The 16,481-nt window shown below is 40.9% G+C and overlaps 1 protein-coding gene across 1 annotated transcript in view; it reads right to left on the reverse strand.

Annotated features, from left to right (window-relative positions):
- The window catches only part of cntn3a.1 (contactin 3a, tandem duplicate 1), a 140,684-nt gene that overhangs the window by 63,944 nt on the left and 60,259 nt on the right, over positions 1–16,481 (reverse strand). The window contains exons 6-8 of the mRNA XM_079558591.1: positions 6,975–7,178; positions 3,892–3,994; positions 3,225–3,409 (exon numbers count right to left, since the gene is read on the reverse strand). Coding sequence (XP_079414717.1) covers positions 3,225–3,409; positions 3,892–3,994; positions 6,975–7,178 — 492 coding nt within the window. The remainder of the gene's footprint in view (positions 1–3,224; positions 3,410–3,891; positions 3,995–6,974; positions 7,179–16,481) is intronic.

Here is a 16,481-nt window from a genome sequence, read left to right on the forward strand (position 1 = left end):
TCACCTGCCACTGGTTCACCGCTGTTGCACTTCTGATAGATACCGACCACTGCGGACTCAGTCATCTGGCCTCTTTCAATTTGGCCCAAGTTAAAATTGGAAGCACCAATTCCTTGCCCATTTTCTCTTCTTCTGCTCCCTTGACACTCGCCGCATGAGGAGATGTTACTCACTTTTATGGCGACGATGTTATCAGTGACATGAACGTTTAAAGCAGCCATTACTGTAACACCTGCCGTCGAAAACCGTATTACATTCCCATTTAACTATACCTAGATCTTAAACTGTCAAAAGCGTCTCAAGGCATCGTTTTACTCCATTACAAATGAGACTACGGCAGAGAACATAACAAAAATGCTTGAGGCTTTTATAAAAGGCGGCCCTGATTTTGCATGAGGCCTTTCAAATGCCGCCAAGTGCAAACAGCACGGTTTAATTTAATAAATCTCCTGGAACTACAGAAGGACAATTAGGAACCGCCACCCTTCATTGTCCCGGTGCCAGCATTGGTAGGGCGTCGCGAGCCACATCCCCCTTATCGATTCCCCTGTTGGTTTCTCCGCGTGATGGATGTCCCACAAGCTCCCATCTATGGCAGTTTAAAATGAGATTACAGATTTTTATCACCTGGCAGCTGGCCCGAGTGTCTGAGCGCGGCTATGGGAAGGGGACAGGAGCTAAATCTTGCATGGACCGAGTTGACTTCCACACAGCGCCGGAGCAGATAAGGCGTAGAAGTAGGACACTCAACTTTTCCACTACCTACAGGGACCTGGTTCAGACTGCAGTCCCCCGTTGCTCAATTTGTGCTTCAGGACCACTTGTTAGTTTTTGTCTCACAGCTGTACATTGCCTGACCCGCTCTGAACCGTGTCCAACCTGATCCAACCTGCCCGTGCAAAAAGAAAGATTTGCTTTCGAGCGGTAGAAAGAACTTGCAGTACTTGTTAAAGTCTGGATCTCCATTCCGAGCAAACCAATCGACCACAGCAGAGAAGTGATAATACAGTCGAATCTTTTAGTGAGTGGAATATATCAGCGTAGTATTTCCCAAACTTGTCACATCATCAGACCTAAACTAGACATTTAAGGACTTTCTCCCTGCATAAAACATTTGATCAGTGGTGTATGAAATAATTTGCATTCAAGCTTGGTTTGATTGGATTGTTAGGTGGCACAAACACAGTTTCTGGTTTATACTTGAGATATACAGTTCATATACACTGTTGAAATGAATAACTTTTTGGATTAAGGCTTAGGCAGGGAGCTTGTTTTCAGGGAGACATAATTGTGCTTCCTTCAAAACAGTTTTACTCCAATAAAAGACTACTTGCACTGTGTAGCTCTATAGGGCTGAAAGTCTAGTATTGTTCAGAGATATTCTCTTTCAGCTGTACATATGGAAATCCCCAGCCTCTAAAGTGAGAATATCCTTCAGCTCTAAGTGTCATGAACAATACAGATCTAGGCTGAACATTCGCGAGAATTGGACCGCGGTGGGCAGCACTATAGTGAAATTACTACAATTATCCCTGGCTTTTGTTTTATTGGAGCTGCTCCTCTGGGCCCTGGGCTGCACGGCTATAAAAAAAGACGATTCTCTTGAAGGGAAAGCATGTTTAATCCGCAGGTCCACCCCGGGTACCGCTTGCACTCTTCTTCTTCTTACCCACAGGTGTTGCAAAAATGTATTATCATATCAAAGGCTCCCTCCTTCAGTGGAAAAGAGAAATCTGGATTTGATGATTTGAATCAAGTACTTCCCTATAAGGCCTGGTGGGCACACATCACAAATGCATAATAAAAGAGGCAGAAACCATAAAAAATCCTTCATCAAAGGCTATTAAAAGCTTTCTGAGAATATAGGCTGCAACAGAAATCACCCATGGCTGAAAGGTGGCGTAAATCTGTGTTGCTACGCGTTAGCCGCTAGCATAATAGAGGCCCCTGTCAAATATGAAGTACGGCTAATGGTTTGATTTATGACTCATGTGTGATATGGTGTCATTATTTATGGTTTCTAATAAAAGCTGCAAGATGCTGCACAACAAATAAATTCTTTCGTTACAACTGCGGTAAAACCAGTGCCAAGTTGGGCTTTATATTGCAAGATTTTCAATCACAAGGGGGGGAATGAAATAGGGCTAGAGTGCTGAAGATTTGGTAAAAAGCTGTAAAGGTGAGAGATGTGGACTGTTCCAGATACTTTCTACCACTCTCTCTTGGTAAAAGTATTAGACTTTGTACTATTTACTGCAAAATATTCAAAGGTGAGTGTGGGTGTAATTGTGTGTGAAATCCACATGCAGATCATCAGTATTTCAGTGTAATCAAAATGTTCAAATCTTGCAGGCTTTACAATGTGACCTTTTGTATATAGACATGCAACATTATTTTTCATTTAACAGAATGTATGTAGGGTGCTTTTTTATAGGGTACTGTGTATTATTTGTCAATCCTCTATCGCATGTTGCCATTGACAGGTTCTTGCCATTTCACACCAACAAAAGCAAAAACATTACCATATTTTCCGGAATATAAGTACCTCCGGAGTATAAGTCTCACCAGCCAAAAAATACATGATGAAGAAGAAAAAAACATACATAAGTCGCTCCGGAGTATAAGTCTCACCGGCCTTGGAGGTGTAACTGCACCATTGACAAGCCTCTCCCGGCAGCACGTTGTTCAAGCACCCATTTGCAAACTCGTTCCTCTAGCTGTGGCCATCTAGCTTTTAGCCACAATTAGCTTTTGTTGTTTTCTTCATTGCAGGGAGTGACCTCCGCTTTTCGCCAGTCCCTCGCAAGTTTCTCGATCTCTCCACACTTTTTTTCTGGTGCTCGGTAACTGATTTTGCATTTTCAGTGGTACAGGAGTAGCAGATACTGGTACACAAGCCCAGAGTGCCTTCTTTGATATATAAGTCACACGTGAGTATAAGTCGCACCCCCAGCGATGAAAAAAAAGTGTGACTTATAGTCCGGAAAATACGGTATTTGATTTGTGATATGAGCATCAAGGTGGACTATTATACTGTAAATGTAAGGTGCTCAACCACCTTTAACTCCTTTGAAAGCCTTTGGTTTTCAAATTGAGCAAAGTGGTATGAATGTACAAGATACTGCATGATCTGTGAACTGGTTAAGAGCACAAGATATTTTTGCTCGTGGAACTAGAAACATAGAGCGAGATCAAAGTCAGTAAAAAAGCGGCCTCCTACTCACCGTAGAAAGAGAGCTTGCCTTGCACCGAGTTCCTGCCTCTGCTATTCTCTGCTGTACATTCATAGACTCCAGCGTCCTCCTGCTGGAAGTAAGGGATCTCCAAAACACCGCTGGCTTTGTTTACATCCACTTTACGCCCAAATGTCGCCCCGTCTACCCTCCTCCAGCTGATGGTCGGCACGGGGCTGGAAAAAAATAAAAATAATGAATAATACCATGAAAACAAAACAAAAAACATAAGATAAATTATGCTTTTGAATAGAAGTGATGAGCAAAACATACAAGCATGAATTTAGAATATAAATAACATCTTTTGTAAATGTATACATTATTGAGAATGAGTTTAGTAAATGTATACAAACAGTATTGCCAGATTTGCAAAAGTACCTGTTTTTCTTTTGCTTCTTTCTATTTTATCTTTATCTTTAGTGGTTTTGCTTTCTGCATGATTAAAATTATTGAGTTACCATAACAATGCAATTTCCCTTGTGGATTTAGTGAAGTCTAAGTCTAACAAGCAGTTGCTCCCCTACAGGCCTATTGCATAACACAAATCTGCCGCACGGATAAGAAAATCATTTAAATGTCAAATGATTGAGGAGCTTGGTTGCTGACAGTAAACAGTAGCTTATGTTGTTGTGGAATAAAGGCGCACAGAGGGACGTACTTCCCCAGTGCGAAACACTCCAGTTTGACTGTGGAGCTCTTGGCGACGGGGACCACGTCAGGAAACTGCACCTCAATCTTCGGCTCATACTCGCCCATCACACCTGCACAAATGAACACAGACACATGAGGGAAAAGGTGGTTAAGAAAAGCGATCCCTGTTGTGTTATTTTCACTGGAAAACACGGATGAAGCCAGATGTGTAGAAATGAGAGGCATTGCTCAGTTTGTGATCATTGTGGAGCTATTATTAAGACCATTCAGAAAAGCCAATTTACCTATCACAAGGTGTGAGCCCTGAACAACACAACATGGCGTTCACCAGAATGAAAAGAAAATGCAAAAAACAATTATTTAGCATACAAGTAAATAATCTGAACCGGATGATGGGGAAGTAAATTTAACAAATGGGCCAAAGCTAAGACGACATTACCACTTTTTGAGCGGCAATGTACAGTGTTATATATAACACTGTGTTGAAATAACTAATGCATATTGATTCCATCTTAAAATAAATATATTCTTCAATAACTAATAAATCTCAAATGTAGAACAAAGCCGTAAATGTATTTGTGCAATATGTTATAATATCAATGTCTTTCCTTTGACTTAGACACTAAAAAACAAAACACATGCCATGAATTCAAAAGATGTGATTGGTTATTTTATCTTATGTAAAACAATGGACCCAGCAATAAAGTAAACCAATTAAAATCCATTCTAATTCAGAAAGTAATTTGATAAATCCATCCGTATCATATGGACCTCACAGTCGTGTAACAAAGAGCTTCAGAAGATTGCAGTTATTGCCAGTGATTTACACTGTCCTTAACTTGGTAATGCTGCTTCTTGTAGTTTTCTTTTCCAAAGTTGTGAGATAAACTTCAAAGTGAACTTTGATGATGTGAAGGTGGTCGTATTGTTAAAGCACAGACTTCAGTCTCTTTGACAGACGGCGGAGTAAAGCCACACAGACGTATTCCTCTTCTTTCAAATATTATAAGGAAGATTGTCTTGTCTTTCATTTCTTTGCACAGACAGTATTAGTACGCGTAAAAACTGAGAGCGTTGTAATGAGACAGCGTGGGCTCAGATTGTGTTGTTAAGCTGGATCATGCTTTAAATTCAGAAAAACAACAGCCAGTGTCGTAAGTCATTTTTTTCATTCATCAGAAACATAAAGTTAAAGATAATTGTCCTCTTCTTGTTAACAATTTTTTTTTTTCAGACATTTACTCACTTTTTATCTTTTATATAACAAAGAGAAAATTCCTGGTTAGTGTTCAGTGCGCTGCACCTGCCTGGTTGTGCCTTTAAGGTGACGGTGAAGGTGATGGCGGTCCTGTGTGTGTCTACTTAGGCCCGTTGCCTGACAGCTCTTCTGTTTGCCTGCTCTGCTGTTTTTTGCCTCGTGCCTCCACAGGCCACGTGGGGTGTAACCACAGCGTCCATTCATTTCCTTTTTCTTTCTTTTTTTCCCCCTTTTGTTTGGTTTATTTTACATGGCCTGCACCCTAGGCTTATTTAGGATACATTTTAAAATCATTTTACTGGTTTAATTGTCCAATTTATTTATCTGAATTGCTTTTAGCCTTTGACCCTCTCAGACGCTCAAGTCATAAAGAATCTTTTAACTGTCAAGTTCGAACCTCTGTATTACTAATGGTGAGGTCCTCATTCAGTTTCTTCAGCCCCCAACAGTCTTAAAGGGACTAGATCAGACCTGGGCAAATTACGGCCCGCGACTTGTAGGGCATAAATTCTTGAGTATGTTGCAAAAAAAAAGTAAGTATTCCTTTGCAGAGTTAGTTTTTTTTTTTTTTTAAGAAATTACCAGAATGCTCAATCCAGCCATAAAAAATAAAAGGAAAGAATTCCACACGTGTCCAGCAGAGGGCACTAACATTATGAGAGATCAGGATACAAACAAAACATTGTCTACAGTCCTGTCAGGCTCATTATTTTTCATTTATTGAAAAAAGTTTCCTGAATAGTATTTTCCCAATCAAAACATATTTTTATTTAGGAGCTTTTGTTAATGGACCCCGGCAATACACTCCCCATATATGTTTTGGCCCCCAGGGAAATTTACTTGGAGACCCCTGCTATCGCTTCACTTCCTAGAAACTCTGTTTGAAGGAAGCACAGAGGTGCTTTCAGTGCGATAGTAGAAGTTAGCGAGTATAAGAAGTTGAATAACCTCAATAACGATGCACACACATGCGCGTCCTTGGCTTGATATGGCAAAAATATTTTCAGAAGATATTCAAAATAAGTTCAAGTTATTGTTGGTGCGGCCCTCCGGCTCAATTCAGGCTTCTTATGTAGCCCCTTATGAAAATTAATTGCCCACTCCTGGACTAGATGGAAGTTTACAGTTTTATACTCGCTACTGCCACCTCAGGTCTTATGCGTAACTGCAATTTCTATATTAATGTTGTGCATGACAGCACTTCGGACCTGAAGTAACAACTTTTTGAGTGACAGTGCAGGATTTTAGAGGTTGTGGTGAATAGGTCTGGGCTCATTCTACACATTAGGACATTGCTGGAGCAAGTAGGGGGTGGAAAATGCATAATTTAAATATTTTTAAACTCCCTCTAATCCGTTTAAGAATAAACTTAAAACTTTTTTATTTATTGATTGATTCTAATTTCTCTGTTTTTTATTTTTGTTTATTTTTTTTCATATAAGCTTTTATCTTTATTTATTTTTAATAGTTTTAATTTTTAGGACAGCCTTTAAGAGCTTTGAATTCTAATTATTATTTAAATTTCAGTATATCTGTAGGACAGTGTTGTCTTTGCTAATGCTTTTGATGTGAAGCACTTAGCGCTGCATTGTGAATGTACGAAACGTGCGATATAAATAAACAGCAGTGAACATACTGTCATTCAGACCTCGCCAGTGCTTCAATTCTGCCGTTTGGATCGACACTGCTCTCGCCAAAGGTAAACATTTTGTTGTGTTGCTGCTAACCTTCCATCCCGGCTCCCACATAATTGCTCATTTCCAAAATTTCCAAAATGAATAAATCACCAGTTTTATTTCTCACCAAAAGTTTATGAATAAAAAGCTTCATACCATCGACCCTGAGTATGAGCGGAGTGGGCGGCCCCTGCACACTGGTCTTGGTAACCGTGTTGGTGACCACACAGGTGTAGTTGCCCACGTCAGATGGCTCCACTTTGGCGATGTACAGGTTCCCCGTTTTCTGGGACACAAAGCGCCGCGTGTCCTGAGTCACAAACGACGGGTACTGATTGAAGATCCAGGTGAAAGTTAGCTCTGCACACAAAGACAGAGAGATACAGCCAGTCAGCACAACACGTGTGACATATTTACGTGCCACTTAAAGCCATCCAAACTTAATGTGTTTCAATAGCGGCACATCACTTCAGTGTGAGTAGAGATGCCTATGGGGATAAAGCAATTAGTGGGCTGGAGTGAGTGCCAGCCGGCGATGATTAAAAACACAATTCATAATTAAACAGCGATTACTCTTACCCACCGCTGGACTAAATAGATGCCCTCAATAACTATTCAGAGGCGCATGGATGGCAAAGTGAGAATGATGCTTTGGATGGATTTTTGAGATGCAAATGTAACCATGGCAACATGGGGGAAAATGAAGAACTTTACACAATGTTACTTGAATACTGTAGGTAAAAACAGATTTTCACAACATTTAGGTCAGTAAACAACATGATCTCTTGAAAAGTTATTTCCCGATTCCGGAACAATCTGTTTTAGTCAGTTAGTGATTGAATAAGGTGACCATTCAAGCACTTTTGAGAAACCTAGATCATGTGTCATGGTGCTAACCACTCTGAAATCCAACTATAAGGAAAGGACTTTATCTGTACCTAGCTCTGATAATACATACATTCCATACACGATGGTGGTACTTATAGGGTAGACTGACAGAAGCCTGCCTGCACACATCATGGACCTTCCAACCACCACCATTCATTCACTCACTCACACACACACATCCGGGCCTATTGTACATGTTTTTAGTAGTAGGGGACACGGTGCACCGAAACGTATAGATATGGGAAAAAACATGCAAACTCTTCACAGATAGGCGCCGAGGGGCCCCAAATCTAGGACCTCCTTGCTGTGAAAGCACGACTGCTAACCGCTGTGCCACCAGACTGCCCAACTAACAACCATTCTGCACAGTGACACAGCGATTAACACACTTGCCTCAGAACAAGATTGACAACATTTTCCCTCAATTCCTATGCAGGATTCCTCCGGTTGTCCAGTTTTCCAAGCACAAAAAACTTATACAATAGGGTCCCCTTTCCCCGGTAAGATATTCAGAATCGCAGTGGGACTTTCTTGGTTAAATAAACGCTCTCAAATAAAGTAGAGTGGATTTTGAACACCACTAAAAGTATGCTACAAACCTAGATTCACACAAATGGTGGAAACTGGTAAAACGTCTCTGAGACTGTGCATTGACAGAGGATTATTTCATTTCATGACTTCCCGAGGTGAGTTTATGATCATTGCCAAAATAGTGTACACAAAAGAGCCAGCGACTGGCCAGTAAGATGCAAATCAATCATAATCAGACAAAAACAGACAGGAAGCCTTTGCACGTGCATTGTTTACTGTGGCCATGGCTGATTACAGTTACTGAACACATTTATGTGCTTTTGCATAGTGTGAGGAGCGTCGAGGAAAAACCCAGGTAGAACTTGCAGAGTTGACACAATAAGACCAGCCTATTTGCCCAACTTTCTCACAATGGAACAGAAGTTGGTTCGCTTCAATGAACTAAACTTTTAAATGAAGCATTGATAATACATTTCAGACTAGATGGTGTGGCATAATACCCATTTTCAATATAGGAACCTCAGTCTTCGATTCATCAAAGGATAACAAGCTTTTGGCAAGGTCTATACTGCAAAGCAAATGGACTGTGTAGCGAGTTTTGCACTAACAATCAGCAAGATTATAAGAGAAGGAATGATAGTGTTTTGACACACTGACACAAGGATAGATTGCCCTGGACCATATTGCATCCCTGTCCCAAAAGCAATCTTGGCCGTTGGTAAAAACTTGTCTAAGCGATGAGTCGGCACAACAGTAGAGGGAATAATTGAAACGTGAGTCGGAGTGTGATCCACTGCGTACTTTTGGATGCTGGGGACTGGGAGTCAAAAGAGGCAGCGTAGGCCGTGGCAAAGTGCTGCTGGCCTTTCACTAAGCAACAGTTTGTATATATTGAAAACTCAGTGAATGCACCTCCCTGCACAAGCGGAGCAGGTATTGTCAGAGCAGGTGGTTATGAGTGAGAAGTCATTGTGACCCTGAGATCTTGCCAGTTCACTGCGTGAGGTGCAAATCACACCTGCCTCCTGTATTTTTCCACATAATAATACCATGTTTTTACCACATCTGCTCCTGCCGCCCCTGTGCTGTGTCCTATTAAAGCTTTCATTCTCCAAATACTAGTCATTAGGGCCCTGTTATGTTTGTAATTACATATTCGATTGAAAGGAAAGTCAACAATCTCATCTGATGTGTCAGATGCTTTAATTCTATTATTTAACAAATATTACAAGAACAAAAGCACAATTGGCAAGAATTAGACTTCCAATTTTAAAAGGTTTTATTTCATTGTTTGTCCATTTTGGAAGAATGTTTTAAGAAGATGCGGTACCTTTTACAGTAAATCCATGTTAGAATTCTAGAATCAAATGGATTTTTCCTTCCTAACTTTTTATGTGTGAAGAAAAGTTGATATTTGTCTGTATTTGACCTTACCCAGTGACTGCATGGGTGGTAGTGGGTGTGCAGCTTGTCAGCTCTTTGCCTGTATGACATTATCAAGGAGAGTTAACCTCTTACTGCACTCTGAACCGCTCCTGTTCTCCTGACTGGAATGACCAACAGTGAAACACTGCTGTCATATGATAAATAATGGATTTAGTTATATTGTAACATGTGATCTGGCAAGAACACAAATCATGTTAAAGCAGTACTAAGTAACTCATGCCCCTAGAGGCCATTAGCGCCTCTGCAGTTGTCATAGCATGTCGCGTTTTTTGCTCATTAATTGTCCGTGACAGTAAATTATTTTGGGGGTTTCTGGTAGGTTTTCGGTAGGAAATGTAAGCGCAACCATGGAAATGGTCCAATCAGCAGTGAAAACCTAGCCTGGTGAGACCAGAATCATTCCCCTCTATATTTCTTTATACAGAGGGGAATCAGTCTGGACATCCTGCCCCCGTTGGTGGTATCACAAAATTCCAACGAGCCCATGCAATCAGATATGGTTATTTGAAACATTGTTATTGAGTCCCCTCAATAACAATGTACGAACACCGCACGAGAAAGAGCGGCAGTAAATGACCAGAAATACATCGACAGTAGGTGAGTTTCGTGATACATAATTCTGCACGAATATTAATGCAAAATCGTTAATAACACAACATCTACTCTTTTCACCTCTTACACATAAAAAGTTACATAATGCACTTTTAAAAATGGAAACATTTATTTTGTATCACTGTTGACTGTTTTTCATTTGTCTTGCAAAGAATCTTAAAGGGCATCCTCAGAGAAAAGTGGCTTGTAATTTGTTGTAGATCCATTATAAATCAAACCAAACTCTATTAAAGGGATATTTCAGGATTTTTGACATAGGGCCTCATTTCCTAGTTATCCAGAGTGTTGCTGATTTCTGGAGATATTTTTGTTTATTTATATTTAGTAATTCATGCAGTTCTTATATTTGAAGAGTTACGTGGCGCAAGGCTTGTATGGCCTTTCTATGGTATCAGCTACACTGCATCAATAACAGTCTGACCCGCTCCTCACTGCACCTGAGGCAAATCACTTATAATGCCAGACAAATGATATAAATGTTTGTGTCGATAGAATACTTTATGGAATATAACTGACCTTGCATCACATGAATGATCGCATTTTGAGGGACTATTTTCTAGCAGATCACTCCACCGCTGCGTAGCTTATACAACAACGAAGCTGATGCTGCTCAAATATAAGGTCTTTTAAATGAAAAATGGCTCTATCGACACAGACTTTTATATCGTTAGTCTGGCGTTATAAGTGATTTGCCTCAGGTGCTCTGTGGAGCGGGTCAGACTGTTTTTAATGCAGGCTACCTGATACCATAGACATGCACTAGCCTTGCATTAGCCTAGCGCCACGAAACTCTTCAAACATAAGAACTGCTTGAATTACAAAAACAATATCTCCATACCGATCGATCTACGTTCCCACCCTCACCTATGGTCATGAGATTTGGGTAATGACCGTAAGGACAAGATCGCGATTAGAAGCGGCCGCAATGAGTTTCCTTTGCAGGGTGGCTGGGCGCACCCTTCGAGATAGGGTGCTATAGGTAGGAGCTCAGTTACCCGGGAGGAGCTCGGAGTAGAGTCGCTGCTCCTTCACGTCGTTTCGGATGCCTCCTGGTCGCTCCAGGCATGTCCTAGTGGGACAAGGTGGTGGGACTATGTCTCCGAGCTGGCCTGGTGTCGCCTCGGGGTCCCCCCAGAACAGCTGGAGGAGGTGTGCGTGGATCGGGAAGTTTGGGCATCTCTGCTAAGACTGCTGCCCCCGCGACCCGGCCCCGGATAAAGCCGAAGAAAATGGATGGATGGATGGATGGATGGATGGATGGATGGATGGATGGACATCTCCATAAATCAGCAACACTCTGGATAACTAGGAAATGAGGCCCTATGTCAAAAATCCTGAATTATCCCTTTAAGCCATTGTTAAATTTTTCCTTAGACGATTTTGAATTGTGCTGTCCTAAATTGTAATGTAACCATTAAAACATACAGCTAATAAACCCCGACACGGCATTTTTCACAACGCATTTTGTCACGAGCCGCAGCCCACTCTAGGAACAGCAGTAATATCCCCCCTTTCTCCTAAATAATAAATCCCTGCTTTGCTCCTAACAGCCCCATGTATATTTAATATGTATTTTTAAAACTATATCTTCCAAAGGTGCAGAGTGCAACAAAGTGGAACAACAACAAATAAGAGGTTACTAATAGGTTAGTGAAAAATTGATGGTGAGAATCAGGAAACAGGAAATAGGAAGTGGGAGAGCGCCATCAGTTGTGTTGGCTGATTCGACTTAAGAGCTCTTTGCGGATAAGCAGTAATGGAATAATGCAATGGTGAGTGACAGTGAGTGGCAGATTTTCATTGTGGTTCCATTTAGACCCTGTATAATGAACAGGCAGCATCAATCCCCTCTTAATGATCTGAGAGCAGAGCAGAGGAATAAAACATGACAGGCCAAGGACAGCTGCAGTGGATGAGGCCTCTACCGCACTCAAGAAGAAAGTGTCGGAAAACTTTTGAGTGCAAATGTTCTCTAGACATTAGATCACACTTTGAATGATTACACTGTATTTGCGTTGCATTCTCTTTAAGTCTTGGTATCACCATTCACCAAAAAAAAAATTGTAAAACATTGCCATCTGTTTCACTAAAGTTAAAAGAGAGTTCAAAGAAATCTGTTTTGCTTGCATTTATTATTTGTGCCTGGAGCAGACACACTGCCAATATTTTATTAATTGAGTAATTACCATGATTTTTGATATTGTTTTTAATAGCGCAATGAAACCAAATGATAGAGCTAAAAAAAATACACATCTCCACCTTTGATGACGGCTGAACTATAAAGCTTAAATATGGGCATACACTGAGTGATTTCCGAGTCAAATTTCAGCTTTTGGTGTGTCCATGTGTGCTGCGGGTTACAGGCAGACATAACCTGATCACAACAGACTCACATCAAGAGTTCACGCGATCACAGGCTGACATGTTTGATATTTGTCCTGACTCGTGAGGTCGGGGCGCTGCTGGAGCCGGTTGAAAGCAGCGTACAGTGAAATGCACCGGCAGAAACAAACAGTGAATGGACAGAGAGCATGAAGGTGAGCAAAGCAAAGGCAACAAACTGCCTGAATGATGACATCTTCCGGGGAACATATCACTCTAGACACACAAAAGTCAACAGTTTGGTCAGATTTAAGCTCGGATAATCAGTAAATCTACACAAAGTACTTTGATGTGCTTTACAGAAAAGGAGGCTACATTTAATGAAGAAATCCATAAAAGACACATCTAACCATAATCAAAAGCGCTGCAGCTATAAAGAACTGGCTTGTTTTAATTTGTTGCTGAAGTTAGCCTTGCCAACTGTTTAGCGAATGTTTAGGTGTTGAGATGCTTTAGAATATTTTCAAAGACAGTGGGACAAATCCACTGTAAAGCACACACTTGCTCAAGGTCATGTCAATCATACACTTTCCGCAAATGACATGATTCAGTTGCAGGATATGAAAGCATACGATTAATATGGCCCGCTAAAAATCACCAGGGAAGTTCCACCATGTTTGGTAACTTACAAGACATTATGTTCCTTAAGGAAAGAGGATGAGCTGTGGCAGAAAAAAGGGTTCATTGTTTAAAAGCGTGTAACATTATGTTCCTTGTTGAATAAAGCCAGCACTTTTTTTTTTTAAATAGCAGGGTAAAGTATTCACCTTAGTTTATTGGTATAGATGGAGAAGAGTTTTCGTTTCATATGAATAGGTGTACGTTGGAGTCAAAGTTAAAGCAGTACTAAGTAACTTGTTTACCTTATTCGTAGTCCCTCTGGGGGTAATACAAGCGTTAATGGGATAATTGGAGGGTCTTTCATCTCCCCCTGATCAGAAAACCACCCTTGCAACTTTCCCTGCTTCGACCCGGAGGCGCAATACACACTAATGGTATCACGAAGAAGAAGCTAACAGGCTAACGGGCAAAGCTATCTGCGGGCTAGAGTGAAAAAAATGATCTCAGTGTGTAATTGGGTTGTGGCACAATGTACAATATCCCTCGCTCTCTTTGTCTTTTCTGTCAGCGTAGTATTCACTCTCACGGACAATATGCTACGGCGCCTGCAGTGGCGCTTATGGCCTCTAGGGACATGAGTTACTTCTGCTTTAAAAGTCAACTGTCTAATACAGAGTTTCCAGACAGGGGTACGGGGAAGAAAAGTCAGTTTTCATTATGTTTTTTAGTAAAAGCTTTGACTTTGAGTGTATTGCAGCCATTATTTTGAACATAACACTCATCACACTAAATACCGAATAATCTATGTTAAGTTGCTCAGTTTGTTAAAATTTTGGCAGGACCCTTGTGTTGGGAGTACTTGAAGTATACAAGAGGTACGTGGCACACAAAAGGTTGGGAACCACTGCACTAACACATCATCGTGTTCATTGAAACGTACGCTCGGTGCATTTCGTCGACATATCACAACCCGATAATGTAGCGAGAGTAGCGTGCCTAATTTGCCTTATTCATGAAAATTCCCAAATCTCCCTCAAATGCACTCAAATTGAAAATGAACAGAATTAAGCAGCCCCATTAGCTTTGGCTCCATTTGTATTCATAGCGCAGAGGCAGCTCACGGTGGAGAGGCCCAGGTCACGCGCGCTGCCGAAATCCCTGCCAGCCACGGATGTTGTTAGTGTCCAGCCAGCGCGCCGTGTTTTGGGGCGAGATGGACTGTAAAGAGAACAAGTGATTTCAGCCCTGAGTGAATCTAAAAGGCTGTCTTCCATTAGGAAAAGGAGGTCAGATGCATTAGGTCCTGCTCTAGCCACTGCTATTCAGGGCTATACAATGGAGCCACGGCGCACAGAGAACACTGAATGCAGAGGAACAAGGAGCAGTCAAAATCTGTTTGCAAGCGGGTGTACTACTTTGCAAAGTTCTTTCATCTCGTCGTTTTCTTTACTTTGCATTTCCTGATGCAACCCCGCATTATTTAAAAGGTTCCAAATGTTTCCTGTTTCTGAACCAAATAGGCCAAAAGTGTGCTCAATTCCTAATTTTTGTAATTCAATTCTGTGTGGAGATGAGTGTACATGCATGTCTCACACCATGTTTCATTACCTAGCATCATTACTCCAGCACGCAACGTTTTTTTTCTTTTTTTTTTCTTCCTATAACCATCTGCTAACACAATACACAACAGGGGCATGCAAAGAGGCAAAATGAACAACAACAAAAATCAGTTCTCAAACGAGATAAAAATTGGGAACAGTGCCTTTAAAACGATCTTTTAATGAAACAGTTTCAAAACCAAAGAGACAATTTGTTTTGAATTGTACGGCATTGTGCCCTCATTCCTACCACTGGTGCTGTCTTGTGGGTTTGAGGGATAGTTGGAATGAAATAATGCCTTCCTGAATCATGCACGGGGCATTGAAATCCTCTAAAAGGGGAGATGAGGCTTGTCTGATGCTCTCTCTTGTTGATGGTGAAAGATGTCCTGTCAGTGTTTATGAGATCATACATTTCGCATCTCCAGGCCGGCAATTTTCCCGCTTAGATTCCCAATTTCAATGAGCCTATAGACGACAGCGCCGTTCATATCGTACTGGGACTTTCTATTTGCATTTGACTGAAAATAGAGATTAATTAAAGATATCAATGGGGATATTCTATGGTACGATCAAGGTACAGATCATTTTAAGTGCTGATATAGATCAACCGAGAACTGCCATGATCCATCACAACAAGAAGGAAATGATGAGGATTGATAAAAAAATATATATATATATCCAGGCGTAGCATTCCAACAGGTATAACAGGTAATTTTTTGGGACCCCCAGCCAGTATACTGAAAAAAGTGAAACCTCTTTGAGTCACAGAAAAAAACCCTCAGCTGTAGCATGTTTGAATGAGTCGCATCTTTCAGCCATGTGCACAACTTCTTTTCTTTTATTTGTAAATATTTTATAAAGGGGCCATTTAACAAAACTGTCAACCGCTTATTAGAGAAATGTTCCCCTCAAAAACGTGGGAAAAGAGCTAGTTTTGAGGCTATATTGGATGCTTTGAGAGATACATTTTAGTCTGTGTGTTGCATTTCGGTAGAGACCTAACCGTTACTATTTTTAGATGACAAAGGCGGGAAAATAATAAAGGAAATGTTACTTCCATTATAATCAATGGTGTTACTGTAGCAACAGACGAACCAGTTAGATGCCCCGGTGTGTTGGCTGTTGTAAAACACTTCCGCTGCTAATGTCACCCATTGTAATGTGAGATTATGGTTTTGAAATATGTGGTTAGGAGCAATTATAAAAAATATGTTTTTAACCAGTGGTTCTCACACTCTCTACCACTGGTGGGACCTGGGCTTCTTTAGGTTGGATGTGCTCTGGCTAAAACCTGAATTGTCAGCATTGCGGTCCATGCCTTCCATTAAAATGATCAGAATAATGATAAGCAGTCATATTAACTACCTGACATTTGACACCATGCCGTATAAATTTGTGCTAAATATTTCTTATGACAACATGACATGGGAGATTTAAATAAATTGCTTTGGCCACAGTAAAGCAATATGGCCGTTTGGCTTGACCTTCACTTCCACTGGTTGCGCTGGTGCCACTAACCTTTTCATTTGACGACCGCACACTCGCTCTGACTGGTCGGTTATGAATGGCTGACCTATACAAGACCATTGTTATGATTCACGCTGTCTTTCAAATGTACGCCGCGTCCCTGTGTTTTTTCTTT

This window comes from Gobius niger, assembly GCF_951799975.1.
Source record: "Gobius niger genome assembly, chromosome: 6".
Classification (NCBI taxonomy): Eukaryota; Metazoa; Chordata; class Actinopteri; order Gobiiformes; family Gobiidae; genus Gobius; species Gobius niger.